The sequence below is a fragment of the Nuphar pumila genome, chromosome 10 (genome assembly GCF_984573655.1).
Source record: "Nuphar pumila chromosome 10, dmNupPumi1.hap1.1, whole genome shotgun sequence".
NCBI lineage: Eukaryota > Viridiplantae > Streptophyta > Magnoliopsida > Nymphaeales > Nymphaeaceae > Nuphar > Nuphar pumila.
The window spans coordinates 43220462-43239134 of NC_143258.1; the positions used below are offsets into that span (position 1 = coordinate 43220462).

Genomic DNA, 18673 nt, shown 5'->3' on the forward strand with positions numbered 1-18673 from the left:
TGGCAATCGACTCCACTTTGGCCTTATCAACTTTAATTCCTTTCTCAGACACAATATGTCCAAGAACAATCCCTTGTTGCACCATAAAATGACCCTTCTCTTAGCTAAGTACAAGATTTATCTCCATACATCGCTTCAACACTCTCGATAACTTCTGAAGACAATCATCAAATGAAGAGCCATGGACCAAAAAATCATACATGAAAATCTCAAGGACGGCATCTACCATATGAGAAAAGATCCTCATCATATACCGCTAAAATGTTGTTGGGGCATTGCAAAGCCCGAACGACATTCTCCTAAATGCAAATGTGTCATATGGGCAGGTGAACACCATCTTCTTCTGATCCTCGGGGTAAACGGCCACCTGATTATATTCTGAATATCTATCTAGGAAGCAGAAATAATGTTGGTATGCGAGTCTCTCCAAAATCTGGTATATGAACAACAACGAGAAACGATCCTTCCGCATTGCATTGTTCAACTTTTTATAATCAATGCATACTCGTCACCCCTTGGTAGTCCTCATGGGGATGCTCTCTCTCTTCTCATTCAGCTCAACGGTGAGCCCAGACTTCTTGGAGACAACCTGGGTGGGGCTCATCCACTGACTATCGGAGATGGGATAAATGATCTTTGCGTCCAACTATTTGACTACCTCTTTCTTTACCACTTCCTTCATGTGGAGATTCAATTGCCTTTGCATCTTTCGTGAGGGCTTGGCACCCTCATCCATGATAATCTGATGCTTGCAAAATAAGGGGTCTATCCCCTTCAGATTCGCCACCGACCATCCAATCGCCTCCTTATGCTCATGTAGGACCTGCAAAAGCTAATGCTTCTGAGTGTGAGTTAGGTTTGCAAAAATAATGACGGAAAGAGTCCAATCCTTGCCTAAAAAGGCATACTTAAGCAAAGTTGGTAAGAACGTTAACTCAACTTTGGGCGGACTCTCAATGGAAGGTCGGGCAAGCTTCTTTGCCAACTTAGGGAGTGGGTCAAAGTGCTAGGTCCAATTCAGCTCACTGAACCGTCTATCAATCAATCCATGGCTCTCTCGCTCGAGTGATTCATCAACCTCCTCCTAAGGTGGATCACTCAACGACCAAACATGCTCTGCCTCTATGAGGTCCTGAATGAGATCGACCTCAAAAGAAGCCCCATCGCCTGCAAGGCCCATCGCTACATGAAAAATGTTCAGCATCATCTTTCTATTGCCGAATAAAACATCCATAGCACTTATGTGGCAATTGATGCACACATTGGCAGTGGCCAGGAAGGGGCGGCCTAAAATGATGGGAGTCTGTCGCATATCATCAACTCCCTCCATATCCATGATGATGAAGTTAACATGGAAGTAGAAGTCTTCCACCTTGACAAGAACATCTTCAAGAATCCCTCGCAGGACCTTGATCGATATGTCTATCAGCTGCAGAGTCATAGGTGTCAACTTCATCTCCTTTAGTCCAAACTTGTCATAAAAGAAACCCGGCAATATATTCACACTTGCCTCAAGGTCGAGCAAAGCACGCTCAACAGTGATGGCTCCTATGATACACGAAATAATAGGAGTCCCTAGATCCTTGAGCTTTGGTGGGGTTTGGTGTTGTAACATCACACTCACCTGCTCCGTCAGATAAATCTTCTTCGGCACATGGGACCTCAACATCCTCTTATGTGTACAAAGATTCTTCAAAAACTTTGTGTATGCAGGGACTTGATGGATGGCATCTAGCAATAGGAAGTTTATCTGAATGTGCTTGAATATCTCAAGCATCTCCTGCATGTTCACTACTTGGTTTGCCGAACGACTTCGGTTTCTCTAACACCTTAGGAAAGGAGGCTTTGAGGATATAGGACTTGGAAGACTCAGATGAGGGATCCCTATCGCTTTCCTGAGGTATGTTAGTAGAGACTGACTACTTTTCACTAAGTCTCCCGCTTTCTTCTTGTAAGACCCGCAATTTTTCAGATAACTTTGAATAAATTCCTGAGGCATTTTTCTAGTGAAAAATAGCATTTTTATTGTAAAGCGAATCAAACTGATTCCTGCGATCCAAATATACTTAGGATATTCGTATCTTCACGAATATATGCTCAAACACTCGGGAAGCCATAACTTCCTACCTGAATAAAATCAAAGGATTCCTGCGAGCCAACTTTCTTAGTTGCATCAATACGAAGATAATGGCCTACTCAGAATTTTTCGGAAAAAAATCGCCGAAAACCCGAAATTCTTGCGGGACCCACGGAAATGTTGGTGGGACCCACAGAAATATTTCTCAGAAAATATTCTAGAATATTCTAGAATATTCTAGCACCTTCCAGCATCTTCCAGGACCTTCCAGCTCCTTCCAGCACCTTCCATGGAAGGGATTCTCAGAAAGCCCAAGGGCAAAAGGGTAAATGAGGTTGCTTAGCCCCTAAGCAACCTCCCCTATAAATAGAGGAGGCCCCCCTTTAGAAAAAATCGCGACCCCCTCCCTTTGCCTTCTCTCTCTCCTCCTTTTTCCAAATCTCCCCTACCTAGCCTAGCCCACCTGAGCCCACCTGACCTGGTCTGAGCCTGCCTGACTTAGCCTGAGCCTGCCTGACCTGGTCCTAACCCACCTGACCTAGGTCTGAACCCACCTGACCTAGCTTAAACCCAGTTGACTTGACTTGAACCTAGTTGGGTTTGAAGTCAAAGTCCTTTTTGGTCCAGCTTTTGGTTTGGATTTCTGAACCCAGACTTAGCCTACTTGGGTTGAGTTCGAACCTGTTGAACCCAGTTGACTTGGACCGAACCCTGTTTGGTTCAAACCACTTAGGTTGAGTAGCTTGACCTACTCTACCTCTTTCTCAACTAAGTCAGCTTCATCTGACTTAGTCTGACCTCTCGAAGGAAGGCTCAAAGCCAACGAAGCAACCCAGAGCCGTTTCTTCCACGATTTGAAGTAAGTTCGCTTCATTAAACCATCTCTCTCAAGTATTTGATTATTTGTATATAGCATATACTTTCTGAAGTAGTATCTTGCTTTAGTTCTTGGTTGAGCCCTCTAGGACGCTTCGGTGTTCACGCGCTCGCCTCGTAACTATCGTCGGATATATATGTTCGAATACGCAGTATATGCGTTCTTCAAAATAGTATCTCACCCTAGTTCTTGGTTGAGCCCTCTAGGACACTTCGGTGTTCACTCGCTCGCCTCGTAACTATCGTTGGATACAGATCTAGGTGTATATCTGTTGATTCTGCTGACGCGTCTTATATCGCACAGGCTATGTAATTTACCTTTGCCGTCACGTCGTATGATGCCAAGGCTCCCTGCTTTCTGTACTTCCGATTAAAGCACTTCCGATTATGCATTTACTTACGCCGTCGCGTCGAACGATGCCAAGGCTCCTGTTTTGTTATATATGTAGAATATTTCGTTCAGTTACACACCCTGAACAATAGTATATGCATTTCCTTTATGCCGCCGCTGTATAAAGCACAAGCTTCTGCTTATATTACATATATGGCGCGTAAGTGAGCGTTCAAATGGAGATCAAACTCCAAATCGCCAATGCGATTCCCTTACCGCTCCTCGTGCAAGATTCTGCTTGACGAATGAAGCCCCTATTGGAAAGGCTTCGCCTTTTGGCAAAATGCACTTTACGTAAAGACTAAATCAATTACGTATGGCCTGGCTATGGCCCAAGGTTCCTGCAACCTTGATGGATGCAAAGTACGCACAACGGTGCGCATCCATTTCCCGAGTTAAGCGTAGCGATTTCCCACCAAAGAGGAGAGATGCCGCTGAAATGGATAAAAGAAAACGCACGCTTTCTCCGTTAAAGAGAGGAAGTGCTGCTGAAATTCCTGAAGGAGCTAAAGAATGGCTCAAAAAGAACGTAGCAGAAGTGCTACCCAGTTATGGAACGCCTTCTACGATTTAGAAAGGTTCGTCGCACCACTGCCGGTAGAGCAGAGAAGGTGTTGACAGAATGGTTGGTAGAAGAGCTGCCAGAACCAGTTAAGTGGCACAATGATGTCCTTTATTGGAACGATGTCAGAATGACTCGTCTCCCTGGCACCTGCAAGGGCGCCATACTTGTAAGAGCCGTTGCGCCAAAGTAGTGGTAGCGCCTTGACAAGGTCCTGAACTCGTTGCGTGAAAATACGCCGAGTAGCCGATCCGTAGAGATCGAGTCATGTGCATGCTCATTGAGAATTATCAGACAACCAGACTCGTAAGGGCCGCTGAGCCGGAGTGTGTTGTTTCCACCGAAAGAGGTGAAGTGCTCGTCAAGGCCGAAGTGCCGAGAGCAGAGTTAAGCATGCATATGAATAAAACCTTTGTTCCACGGTGAAAACCGTGTGGTTGATTGGGGTCGGGTACATACTTCTCAAAGGCTGCCCTATAGGCATGCAATGTTCGTCAAGTAATTGTAAGACCGGCAGGCCCCTTTCAGAATTTCTCACCGAGGAAGACGGTGATGGTGCAGCCTTGAGTGACATATATTTCACCCGAACCTGATAGAGTTCATTGATGGCCTTCGTCACTCAGAGGTATGGAGGTCGTGGTTATCCTTAAATATCTAAGGATTGAACCCAACTACTGCAGTAGCATAATGCATTCGAATACCTAGTAAGGATCTCTTCCGGTATGTTGTACCGTCCTACTAGGGGGATGGGGTCAACAGGCCTCTGGGGTATCTAAAATACATAGAATAATCAACCCCCAGATCGTCGCGTTGTCACCCAGATATGAGTCCCCTAAGCCCAGGGGGAGGTGCAATTATCGAAACAAAGCATTAGCTTAGGTACAGCGCTACTTTGAATGTATGAGTGGATGACGTTGTTGAGTCAGTCTTGCATAACCTTTGTGAAGGTGTCATGGTCGGTATACTACTGTACCGATTGGGAAAGAACCCCATTGATATCCGTACGACTAAGTGAAGCTCAGAGAACTGTCCTTAGATTCGTAGGATACGGATGTGCCAAGTATAAAGGCTTGAGCTAGACATCCATTCGTGACTCTAAGGAGGTCAAGGCTAAGTCGTAGAGACTTAAGCAGTTATTCTAACTCACATCCCTGAAGAGGCTTATGCGAAGTCATGAAGACTTGCGTGGATGTTCAACTCATAGCCCTGATGAGGCTTTTGCGATATATGCTAAGTCATGGAGGCTTGAGCGTCGTATTACGAGCTGCGACCCTGAGTGGTCTATGCATTTACTTGAGTTGAATAAATAGGTGTTTGCATGCTTACCAGACCATCAGTGGTTCTGACCCCGTTTAATGGGGATTTCAGGTGTTGAACCTGCGTGGCGATATGCGAAGCAAGGCGGCATCGAGTTTCAAGGTTTCTCTAGACAGAGTTGTACTGCTTCCTTTTTATTGAACCTACACTGCTTTTCTAAGCAGTAGTGTTGTAATAAACATGTGGTTTTCGATAAAATGGAACACTTTGGTGGTCAATGAGTTGCTTGGCCACATACTTGCAACGTGCTCGGAGTTTTCTAAAACTGACGACTCATTATCGTCTGATTCCGCTGCTAAAAGCTTTTCTAAATTCCGCTGCAAAGAAAAAAAAAAGAAATTCATAAAAAAATTAACTTAGCTTTGTTTTGGAAATCCGGGGCGTTACAGAATTGGTATCAGAGCATGAGTCTGAGAAACCTGGTTCAAGATCCGTCGTGTTTGCGGTATCGCAATGTAAGTATAAATCTTATACTTTCTCTGATTTTAGTATATTTGCGTGAATAGATAAATGGCTCCTAGGACGAGGAGAACCATGCCGAGCGAGGAGTCCCATACACAGGGCTTTCTGCTAGAGACACTCAACAGGCTTGTGTCTGCCATTCGTGAATCAAGGCAAGCACCAGCCCCACCTCGCAATGAGAACCTTGGAGGAATAACATATGAAAGGTTCCTCAAACTCGACCCACCTGTTTTCGTTGGCAGTGCCGATCCAGAGCTTGCAGAAAGCTGGATCGAGGAGACGGAGCGTGCATTCCTGGTATTGGGAGTACCAGAGGATAGAAAGACTAACTTCGGCACATATAGGCTGAAGGATAATGCACGAAAGTGGTGGGATACCACTAGGATTATCCAGTTCTCACATCACGAAGTCATCCCTTGGAATGATTTTCAGAGGGAATTTTTGGATAACTACTTCCCGATACACTCCAAAAATAAGAAGAAGATGGAGTTTCTCGAATTGGAGCAGGGTGGTATGAGTCTTATCGACTATACTACCAAGTTTCAGAACCTTGAGCGGTACTGCTCTCGGTTATTCGATACTGACCAGGAGAGGGTCGATAAATATATCAACGGATTTCGGGAAGGGCTACGATCTCGAGTTATAACTAGCATGCCCCAAACATTTCAAGCCGCTGTGGCAGCAGCTTCGAAGATTAGCGCAAACTGGGAGCGATGCAAAGGGGTTGTAGTAAAGCAACCGATAGCAAGTAATGGGAACAACAAGAGGACGTTCCCAGGTGGCCAAGAATCGGAACCACCTTTGTATAAAAGAGATTTTCGGGAAAAGAATTTCACTCCACCGGCCGAGCGGCCATTGCAGATGGTAGAAGCCAATCAGCCCTACCGACAGTCTAATTTTTGATGCCCGAGGTGTAGCTGAGATCATCCCGGAGGGGTTTGTCCTCGCGATACAGGAGGTTGCCTGTATTGCGGCAAACCAGAGCATCGTGTAACAGAATGCCGCAAGAAGGCCTCAGATCTTCAACAGAGAAATATGGGATCTGGAGGACCCTCTCAACAAATACAACAACAATGACTGCCACTACCAAGGATAGAGCAGAAACCTGTGACAGGTCGTGTTTATGCGGTGACAGCCGAACAACTCACGGATAATGATCGTATCAAGGAATCTGAATACCTTGATAGATAGAGTTGTAATGGATAAAAAGCTATCGAAAGACAAGATCCAATGAATACTTGAGACAAGTGGCTTATGACCTTGTGTACGGTCATCTGGATCGATATGTATCCTTGCTCTCTAAAGTAATTTTGGATTTGTCAAATTAAAATCTTAAGTGCTTATACCCAGAAAATGATGGCTATAGACTCTATGATTGAGAAATTAAGTTTGTGTAATTAGAACGTTAAAAGTTACTTAATAAAATAAATCATCAAGGAATTGTTCCCAAGAAGAGAGTCCTGTGAGGTTTTACATATTCAAGATCAGATCGTCTAGCCAGAGTGAGCCTGTGAGGGTATACAGCTCCATGCGAGTGTATATGTTCCAAAACCAGTAGCTTGGCTAGTATGATTCTGTGAGGGTGTACTGATCCAATATCAGGTAAGTCTGACGAAGGCAAACCTGTGAGGAGGTACGTTTCCAATACCAGGTAGTCTGACAGGGGACTTATTCTAATATGGTTAATCTCTAGAAGAATGATCTGTGTGTATGAAATAGTTACACAAGATGGCTATGTTAAATAGCCGGTTGGAAGAACGTTGATTCAACAAACTATCGTGGTTGTAGCATGATTTAAACTCAGATATGAGAAACATACCTCATCGATCATGAATCATGATATGAGGTTATGATTGAAATGAATACGATGTTGAACTAAGTGAATAAAATTATGAATCTAACATATGGGAGAAATATCCCGAGTTACGCACTTAGTACTCTTAACTGAATTTCGCGGACGAAATTCCTTTAAGGGGGTAATGATGTAAGACCCGCAATTTTTCAGATAACTTTGAATAAATTCCTGAGGCATTTTTCCAGTGAAAAATAGCATTTTTATCGTAAAGCGAATCAAACTGATTCCTGCGATCCAAATATACTTAGGATATTCGTATCTTCACGAATATATGCTCAAACACTCGGGAAGCCATAACTTCCTACCTGAATAAAATCAAAGGATTCCTGCGAGCCAACTTTCTTAGTTGCATCAATACGAAGATAATGGCCTACTCAGAATTTTTTGGAAAAAAATCGTCGAAAACCCGAAATTCTTGCGGGACCCACGGAAATGTTGGTGGGACCCACAGAAATATTTCTCAGAAAATATTCTAGAATATTCTAGCACCTTCCAGCATCTTCCAGGACCTTCCAGCACCTTCCATGGAAGGGATTCTCAGAAAGCCCAAGGGCAAAAGGGTAAATGAGGTTGCTTAGCCCCTAAGCAACCTCACCTATAAATAGAGGAGGCCCCCCTTTAGAAAAAATCGCCACCCCCTCCCTTTGCCTTCTCTCTCTCCTCCTTTTTCCAAACCTCCCCTACCTAGCCTAGCCCACCTGACCTGGTCTGAGCCTGCCTGACCTGGTCCTAACCCACCTGACCTAGGTCTGAACCCACCTGACCTAGCTCAAACCCAGTTGACTTGACTTGAACCTAGTTGGGTTTGAAGTCAAAGTCAAAGTCTTTTTTTGTCCAGCTTTTGGTTTGGATTTCTGAACCCAGACTTAGCCTACTTGGGTTGAGTTCGAACCTGCTGAACCCAGTTGACTTGGACCGAACCCTGTTTGGTTCAAACCACTTAGGTTGAGTAGCTTGACCTACTCTACCTCTTTCTCAACTAAGTCAGCTTCATCTGACTTAGTCTGACCTCTCGAAGGAAGGCTCAAAGCCAACGAAGCAACCCAGAGCCGTTTCTTCCACGATTTGAAGTAAGTTCGCTTCATTAAACCATCTCTCTCAAGTATTTGATTGTTTGTATATAGCATATACTTTCTAAAGTAGTATCTTGCTTTAGTTTTTGGTTGAGCCCTCTAGGACGCTTCGGTGTTCACGCGCTCGCCTCGTAACTATCGTCGGATATATATGTTCGAATACGCAGTATATGCGTTCTTCAAAATAGTATCTCACCCTAGTTCTTGGTTGAGCCCTCTAGGACACTTCGGTGTTCACTCGCTCGCCTCGTAACTATCGTTGGATACAGATCTAGGTGTATATCTGTTGATTCTGCTGACGCGTCTTATATCGCACAGGCTATGTAATTTACCTTTGCCGTCACGTCGTATGATGCCAAGGCTCCCTGCTTTCTGTACTTCCGATTAAAGCACTTCCGATTATGCATTTACTTACGCCGTCGCGTCGAACGATGCCAAGGCTCCTGTTTTGTTATATATGTAGAATATTTCGTTCAGTTACACACCCTGAACAATAGTATATGCATTTCCTTTACGCCGCCGCTGTATAAAGCACAAGCTTCTGCTTATATTACATATATGGCGCGTAAGTGAGTGTTCAAATGGAGATCAAACTCCAAATCGCCAATGCGATTCCCTTACCGCTCCTCGTGCAAGATTCTGCTTGACGAATGAAGCCCCTATTGGAAAGGCTTCGCCTTTTGGCAAAATGCACTTTACGTAAAGACTAAATCAATTACGTATGGCCTGGCTATGGCCCAAGGTTCCTGCAACCTTGATGGATGCAAAGTACGCACAACGGTGCGCATCCATTTCCCGAGTTAAGCGTAGCGATTTCCCACCAAAGAGGAGAGATGCCGCTGAAATGGATAAAAGAAAACGCACGCTTTCTCCGTTAAAGAGAGGAAGTGCTGCTGAAATTCCTGAAGGAGCTAAAGAATGGCTCAAAAAGAACGTAGCAGAAGTGCTACCCAGTTATGGAACGCCTTCTACGATTTAGAAAGGTTCGTCGCACCACTGCCGGTAGAGCAGAGAAGGTGTTGACAGAATGGTTGGCAGAAGAGCTGCCAGAACCAGTTAAGTGGCACAATGATGTCCTTTATTGGAACGATGTCAGAATGACTCGTCTCCCTGGCACCTGCAAGGGCGCCATACTTGTAAGAGCCGTTGCGCCAAAGTACTGGTAGCGCCTTGACAAGGTCCTGAACTCGTTGCGTGAAAATACGCCGAGTAGCCGATCCGTAGAGATCGAGTCATGTGCATGCTCATTGAGAATTATCAGACAACCAGACTCGTAAGGGCCGCTGAGCCGGAGTGTGTTGTTTCCACCGAAAGAGGTGAAGTGCTCGTCAAGGCCGAAGTGCCGAGAGCAGAGTTAAGCATGCATATGAATAAAACCTTTGTTCCACGGTGAAAACCGTGTGGTTGATTGGGGTCGGGTACATACTTCTCAAAGGCTGCCCTATAGGCATGCAATGTTCGTCAAGTAATTGTAAGACCGGCAGGCCCCTTTCAGAATTTCTCACCGAGGAAGACGGTGATGGTGCAGCCTTGAGTGACATATATTTCACCCGAACCTGATAGAGTTCATTGATGGCCTTCGTCACTCAGAGGTATGGAGGTCGTGGTTATCCTTAAATATCTAAGGATTGAACCCAACTACTGCAGTAGCATAATGCATTCGAATACCTAGTAAGGATCTCTTCCGGTATGTTGTACCGTCCTACTAGGGGGATGGGGTCAACAGGCCTCTGGGGTATCTAAAATACATAGAATAATCAACCCCCAGATCGTCGCGTTGTCACCCAGATATGAGTCCCCTAAGCCCAGGGGGAGGTGCAATTATCGAAACAAAGCATTAGCTTAGGTACAGCGCTACTTTGAATGTATGAGTGGATGACGTTGTTGAGTCAGTCTTGCATAACCTTTGTGAAGGTGTCATGGTCGGTATACTACTGTACCGATTGGGAAAGAACCCCATTGATATCCGTACGACTAAGTGAAGCTCAGAGAACTGTCCTTAGATTCGTAGGATACGGATGTGCCAAGTATAAAGGCTTGAGCTAGACATCCATTCGTGACTCTAAGGAGGTCAAGGCTAAGTCGTAGAGACTTAAGCAGTTATTCTAACTCACATCCCTGAAGAGGCTTATGCGAAGTCATGAAGACTTGCGTGGATGTTCAACTCATAGCCCTGATGAGGCTTTTGCGATATATGCTAAGTCATGGAGGCTTGAGCGTCGTATTACGAGCTGCGACCCTGAGTGGTCTATGCATTTACTTGAGTTGAATAAATAGGTGTTTGCATGCTTACCAGACCATCAGTGGTTCTGACCCCGTTTAATGGGGATTTCAGGTGTTGAACCTGCGTGGCGATATGCGGAGCAAGGCGGCATCGAGTTTCAAGGTTTCTCTAGACAGAGTTGTACTGCTTCCTTTTTATTGAACCTACACTGCTTTTCTAAGCAGTAGTGTTGTAATAAACATGTGGTTTTCGATAAAATGGAACACTTTGGTGGTCAATGAGTTGCTTGGCCACATACTTGCAACGTGCTCGGAGTTTTCTAAAACTGACGACTCATTATCGTCTGATTCCGCTGCTAAAAGCTTTTCTAAATTCCGCTGCAAAGAAAAAAAAAAGAAATTCATAAAAAATTTAACTTAGCTTTGTTTTGGAAATCCGGGGCGTTACACTTCTACAACCGTTCTCGCTCTATATTGCTTTGGGGTTATAATCTCTTGAATCTGCTGTTGATGGGCATCTGCCATGTGCACGCCATGCATCAGCTCCTTACCCCTAGGGTTAACCAACCGCTGGCTAGGTAACGCCCCCCTTGCTTCGCCTGCTAAGCGCCTCACTGAGTTATTCCATTTGTTTCTCAAGTTTTGCAATGGTGTGCATGTGGGAACTTAAGTTCGCCTTGATATCCAAGAAGGCTTGTAGCATCTTGTCCTCGAAAGACTGGCTAGAAGCAGGCTCATGGGTCAGAGGCTGACTATAGGAAGGTAGGGCTTGAGGGTAGCTCGATCTCTGAAAATCAAGTGCATAAACACCTTGCCTGGGTCGGCTCTAGGAAGGGATAGTGGGTTGGACTTGTGGATTTCTTTATGTGAAATTAAGGTGGTTACGCCAACCTAGGTTATAGGTGTTGAAAAATGGGTTGGGTGTGGGCTTGGTGAACTCTTGTGGCATCTAAGTTTACTCCTGGACAAACTCAGGGGTCTGTCAAAAACATGGTGTGCTGGGCTAGCACACAATGCACACACCTACATGGCTGGGGAGGGATTCGACAATAGTTGATCCAATTTCTAGGTCAGCAGGTCGACCTTGTTATGCAACTCAAGGTTTGTCTCTAATTCGAAGATATCAGCCTTCTTGGATCCAACAAGGGCAGATATAACACTCTCAGATCGTGAGGCGAAAGCGTGGTGCATGAATTCTCACTCAGGGTCTCAAACAAAGCCCACGCCTCATCCTCACTCTTCAGCATGAAAGTGCCCCAACAAGCATCATCAACCATTTGACAGTTCTTCTCAGTCAACCCATCATAAAAATATTGCACCAGTTGCCAACGGCGCACCTGGTGGTGGAAATACTTCCAGATAAGATCCTTCATCCTCTCCCAGTATGAAAGAAGAGGGAAGAGAGTGGCAGAAGGGGGGCGGCAGGATCCAAGAGGGAAAAAATGCCCCTGTCTCTCATAAAGCTACTATTTATAATGTGCAATTAGGTTTTGAGAAATTATTTCAAAAGAAGTCCAATACATTTTCAATATTTCCAAAAGGCTTCTCTTTTAAAAAGTAATTTCTAAAAGCTTAATTATTCTTCCGTAAATGCTCCAACATGGCTCAAATTCTAATTTGATGAAAAACGATAAAACTCTTCGCAAACAAGCATTTTTATGCGATTAGTGCACATGATCATGCATGAAAATGTATGAATTTATGCATAAAAATTATGCATGATAACAGTAGTTGTTGTGCAGTCATCGCACGTGCCTCTGTGACACAAGCAGTTGTTGCAGCACTGTTCTAGGCACAAAGTGCCCTACGCAATGCACGAGTGTACGATTATCACCTAACTTGCACTACACGCATGCCAACAGTTTCCACGCATGTGCGCCACACTTTTACACAGAGTTCTCGCATCATGCAATGTGCACATGCGAGCGGTTGCCATGGCACGTGCGCAACGCACGCTCGTAAACGGTTATGGGTGCCCATTTTTGGCGCCCATTCTCATTGTACTTCCATTGTGGGCAGTTTCTTTTATTTTGTATTTGCTTTCTTTTAAGGCTATAAAAGTCATGGCCCTTTACATTTTAGGGTGCTTTTTGATGAAATAGAAATTTGGCTTGTTGGCTTCTTTGGGTTTGTATGACTCTTCATTTCTTTTGCTTTGTTGGTTATGTCTAGCACAAGGCGTGAGATCCTTCTCACTAATCGTTCAACTCACCTAGACGTTGCATGCGTTTGGGTCTGCTTGGGCCATTGGCGAAGGCTGACCACCAATGCACGTGGAGTAGGCACACACCCGACGAGCCAAGGAACCAGTAGATGGTCTAAGGGTTTTCTTCTTCCCCCCTTCAGCAAAGGAGGTTTACAACATCGGGTTGGTCTTGATGTGGTTCGTGCTTTGAAGCTCCCAGTTTAACCATGTCGAAGTGTAATGTTAGATAAGCATTTTATCTTTTGGGTTTTGCTCAAGTGGTTGAAACTTTAGCCATTTAAGCAAATTCAACTAAGTTATTAAAGACCGGACGTGCACTTTCGTGTGACCTCTAAGGTTGTGCACGTGCACAGGCCATTGCATCCAGAAGGACTCTTCGAATGAACCATATATGTAACATCCTGACTTTTTGTAACCTGATATTTTTTATATTATAATATATTAAAGTAAATTTTATGCATAATTCATAAATTATATTGTCGTATTTTAGATTTTGCGAGATTTGGACCTTGAAATCACCAAAACTTGGTTCGAATCATACTTTTATACACAAAGGACAAAATTAGAAATTTTTAAAAAGGAGGAGGATTATTTTGTCAAGAATTTTTTCAGGAATTTGATTAAAAGATTTAGGTTTTATTGGGTAATGGCATAATGGTTAATAGATTGGTAGAGAGAGAAAAAATGGGTATAGAAAATGCATGAAGGGCATTTTGGTAATTTTAATAGGGCAACTGTCATTAAAATGAACAACTTAGCCCCCACCGACTTAATTATGATGGCATCTGTTAAGAAAGTTGAGATTAGTGTATTAAGGAGGTTTTATTAAATCTAAGCTTTATATATATATATATATATATATATATCCATCTCTCTCCCTATTTATATCTCTAATTTCCCTTTCTTCTCACTATCCCATTCCCCACTCTCTTGCTCATCTCCTTCATGAAACCAGACATCATTTCCCTCTGATTTTAACCACTCTCTCTCACAACCATCAAGTTTTGGTTGAGGAGAAGTGGATGCTACCTGTAGGAACGAATTTGGGTCTCTATTTTGGGGATTGCCATTTCTTGGTGTTTGTTTTCTTACGTGTGAGGAGTATGGTGTGATCTTCCTACTACATGAATTCTAGAGGCATGTAAGCATGCTGATGAAGTTGGTCTGAAAATCATGACCGTTAGGTAACATTTTAGCATGTTTAGAATTAATGTGTAAATCATGTGTTTTTTGCTAAAAAACTCATTGCATGCTATGAAGTTGTTCAACATTATTTTAAGTTTGAAGTTTCGTATACCCATGATAGTGGTACGCTTAGGAAAAGATGTTTTCAAAAGTATGCATGTTTGTGTTTTCCTGGCTATGAGGTTAAATGTAATTTTGATCTAGTTTTCTTGTAAAAATGCATGTTAGAATTGTTTGTTTCATATTTTAGAATGAGGACACGTGAATTTCTATTGAAAATTTCTATTTTGGATAAAGCATTTTTTATTTAGCTCTGTTTAGGGTCGACTCCTGCTGGTCAGGAGTCGACTACTTCATAGATATGCTTGTTGCGCTGTCTCCGAGGGTCGACACCTGCAGATAAAGGGTCAACACCTTATTTTCAGAACTTTGTTGTGCATTTTTTGAGATAGAGAGTCAATACTTGTTATAAGAGACTTGACCCTGTTTTAAAAGAGTTGACACCTGTTATAAAGGCACCTACCCCTATTTTAAAAGAATCGACTCCTGAATATAAAGAGTCAACTCTTGGACATTAAGTGTCAACTCCTGAATATAAAGAGTTGACTCCTGAGCATTAAAAGTCAACTCATGAGTTACCCAAGGGTGGTTTGTGATGTTTTGAGTTCGGGTAGGGGTTGTTGACCTTGAAATTCAAAAGAACCAGTCTGAAACAGTTATGCATGATTTGATGGTACTAATATTTATTGATTTTGAACAATATTTTTGCAATGGAGCATTAATTGATCTCAGTTGGTCAAAGAGGGATCCATTTTGTGCTTAAATGCATCTTTCTTATTGTATGTTTTGTATTGCATTGTGATGTGAAGTCTCGCTATTTCTAGTTATGAGTATTACAATGATGGTAATACCAATGAGAAGAAAGGAGTATGCATATGTACAATTGGAATTCTAGGGTGACGACCCTAGAGGTTTTTTATTACAAGAAAATGTTTGGGTGTTGACCTAAAATACCAAGAAGGTATTGTATGATGCATAATGAATTAATATTTAATAATAAAGTACAATGAATGCTTGTTTATGCTCGTCAAGTTTTCTTGCGGCTTGAGCTAACTTGTTAGATGTGAACAAGCCCGCACCAACATCGTGGAAAAAATTCTAGGATATTTAAGTGAGCTCCTGTCATGTGGATCTAAGAGATTCATTCTCTACCAGGAGGCTTAGGGAGCACTGGATTTTAATACTAGAGGCGGAGGTAGAGCTGCTACAGTATGCCTCATAGTGTACACTATGTTGACTATAGGAAGAGGGATAAGGGCCTGAACTCTAGGTCCCAGGGAAAGGAATGCCTTGATGAAGGGTTCTGGATTCTAGTGCAAGTATGACGGTAACCATATGAGAATAAACACCCATTGAATGGCTCGGTGATGCCCAAGTGACAAGGAGAGTGATGCCCCTTTGAATATGCATGATTAAATCAATAAATGTGTGTGGTGCATGGCATGTAATGTAACATTAATTAAATAAAAGTATTTAATAAAATAGTCATGCATGTAGGTAGACATAGAATGAGTTTGTGTATTCGGTGCATAGCACACTTGAGGGTCGAACCTTGAGTTGGACTAGTCGACTTTTCTAGGCTTATATTGGTGTTACGTTTTGCATTGAGAATCAACTCTTGGGAATGCAGAGTCTACTCCTCTTTTGTTGTATATTTTGTCATACTTTAAGAGTCAACGCTCGGATATAATGGACCAAATTGCTTGTATGCGTGAAAGTAAATTTGTATTTGTCGAGTCTTGCTGTCTTCACGGCATAGCCTGCGCATACCATTCCCGACATTGGGAATTGTGCAGGGCTGCCAATGCGAGACAGCAGAAACATCTCTTGTTTTTAACGACAGTCTTGTTTTGGTTTTCCTGTCTCAGGTCGTATTCCCAAAGGAATACAAAATCCCCTTAAAACACAGATTGCCTATGTTTTTGTGCCATCGCGAGGAGCGATGTTTTGGACAGTGTGCATCCTGTGAAGTTACTCCACAGGGCTGTCCAATCTTGTTTGGACTTGTCAGTGCTTTACTTCTGGATTTTTCGCCAATAGGGTTACTGTTTTGCATTTTGATTTTTGGTCGCTCATATGCTTGAGCGGATTGAGATAAGTTTGTCATTGTGTGTGCAGCTGTAGCCCTCTCTCATTGCGAGAGGGACGATTAGATAATTCGTGTGGCAGTTGCGTTGGACTTTCAAACTTTCTAGTTCTGCTTTACTCTTCATCGCATAACAAAGGTAGGATTTCTAAACTAAAATTTTAGAATGTAATTTATGTTACAGTGAATTCCGTAACACAGTGACATTGCTAAAAAAATGTTTAGAATTGTATTGTATTGTATTGTCGATATAACGTACAGATGCCTAGTTGAGCAAAAGTTTTCTTTTTTTATGTTTTATATATTTAATAATCTGCTGATGTTTTCAAAAGCAAAAATAGTTTATCATGAGATACTTCCTTGGAGGGAAAACCCCCAAAGGCCACTTTGAAATTGTGAGTTGGATTCCCATGATTATTTCTTATTGCCACATGGACCATATGACTTTTTTTGAAATGCAAACGGGGACTTGACCGACTCCTACCAGTTATTTAACTATAACAATGGGTTTTGAACCTGCAAAGTCCCACCCCAAGGTGAGGTGCACTAGCTTCTCCTACTAGGGGTGTTAAGGGCCTGGTTTACCCAGACCTGACCCCAACCAAACCCTATAGCTATAGGGTTCGGGTATGGTGATAAATAAGAAAACCTGATACAGGTCCAAACTCGAAGGTCCGTTTAATACATGGACCCAGGTATAGTTTGTGAAATTTTATACTAGACCCGGTCTCGACCTGTGTTTCGATTAAGACCTCAATTTTTAATGTAAATATGATTAAAAAAATATGGTTTTACAGGGTTTGGTTCATGTAGTTCTTGTCTGTTCGGGGTATGTTTTTTTCTTGTAGTAGACCCAATTAGACCTGATACCATATCCAAAAATCTGATCCAAGTCTTCTGAACCAAACCCACCCGTTGACACCCATGGCACCTACCAGACAAGTGGAGCCACCCCCCCCCCCCCCCCCCCCGTTGGTTGACCATGTGACTTGACTTGTTGACAGCTGATGAGAATCATATATATTAAAATAGATGTGCAGCTTTTTTTGTCTCTTGCCCTTGTAATCATGTGAGATAATTTGTGACATTGATCATGGAGATTCTGGTTTTGTTCTAGATTTGGTTTCAGATTAAAATATCCTTCTTTTTTATGAGGAACACTCGCCAAAGAAAACCCCATGCACCATTGGGGTTTGATCCGAGGCCTTCATCTCAGCACCCTCACTACCACCACCCTGCTGGCCCCCGCAGGCGTCCCCTGCGGGCTGCGGTGGTATTTAGATTAAAGCTTCAAATGAACTGAATCCAACGGTACCACTTAATTGAATTCCACTGGATCGGTGGAAATTATGTTTCTGACCAAATCTGTACCCGAACAAACATCCTGATCTGTATTTTGTTGCACCATGTAAAAAGAGAATCATATAATATAATGGCATATAATGTAAAAAGCGAATCATGTAAAACTGTTTAAAAGCAACAATCGGAGATTCGGGGCCTCAGCACTCTGTTTCGACAGAGGTGGCCAACACAAGAAAATTACGCTACATGCACACCTTTCTGATGGATCCAAGAACACTAGAATCGGATCTGGGATATCCGATCAACAGACAGAATGTCTGGACCAGTAAGATTGGTCTTTCGACAATCAATTCGAGAGGAATTTCGAGCCTTCTGACAAAGGAGTTGGACAAACCTAAGTTATCGATAGTCCTAAGTTAGGGTATGATGAAAATAGAGGTAAGTGGATTCCGTTCTAACAAACACAATTAGTGGTGTTTTATTTGAAGCTGCTCAACCGTTTCCAAGGTGGGCAATGGGTTGGACGCTGGCCAGCTAAACCCAAAGGTCAAAACACTAATCCCAGACTCACTCAGATGGGTCGGGTATGTGTGGAATTGTCCAGGTTGACAGGCCCATTATGAGCCATGTGATGGGTTGATCTTCAAAAAGCTGGCCATGCTTGATGTGGCAGCATCAAACTAGGGGCTGGGAAATGTGATTAGCTGCTCGTCTCGTGACTTGGCTTGTGTTCGACTTGTAGGGAGCTTGTTTGAACTTATCAAAATAGGAACCGCAAGTGCAAACATGAACAACGGCGTGTTAATTAGTAATAAATATATTCTACATATATTTTATATCATGGATTCTAAAAGGTTGTTGTATGGATTCTAAAAGGTTGAAGAGTTTGGCTTGGAATCAATAAGCTTAGAGTTTAAACCCTGTTGTTTACAACTTTGAAATAACGTAGTTATTTTGTAAAATGAGCTAGTTTGAGCTTATATTAATAGGTTTAGGGT

At 42.9% G+C, this 18673-nt stretch overlaps 2 protein-coding genes across 2 annotated transcripts in view; one reads left to right on the forward strand and one right to left on the reverse strand.

The window, feature by feature from the left end:
- Positions 1-1084: 1084 nt before the first annotated feature.
- Positions 1085-1786, reverse strand: LOC149826757 (uncharacterized). The gene has a single exon (XM_090018376.1). It carries the CDS (start codon positions 1784-1786, stop codon positions 1085-1087), a length of 702 nt encoding a protein of 233 aa, XP_089874502.1.
- Positions 1787-16487: 14701 nt separating this feature from the next.
- The window catches only part of LOC149826758 (protein translocase subunit), a 108621-nt gene continuing 106435 nt past the window's right edge, over positions 16488-18673 (forward strand). Inside the window, exon 1 of the mRNA XM_090018967.1 lies at positions 16488-16512. The gene's annotated coding sequence lies outside the window, so the exon portion shown is untranslated. The remainder of the gene's footprint in view (positions 16513-18673) is intronic.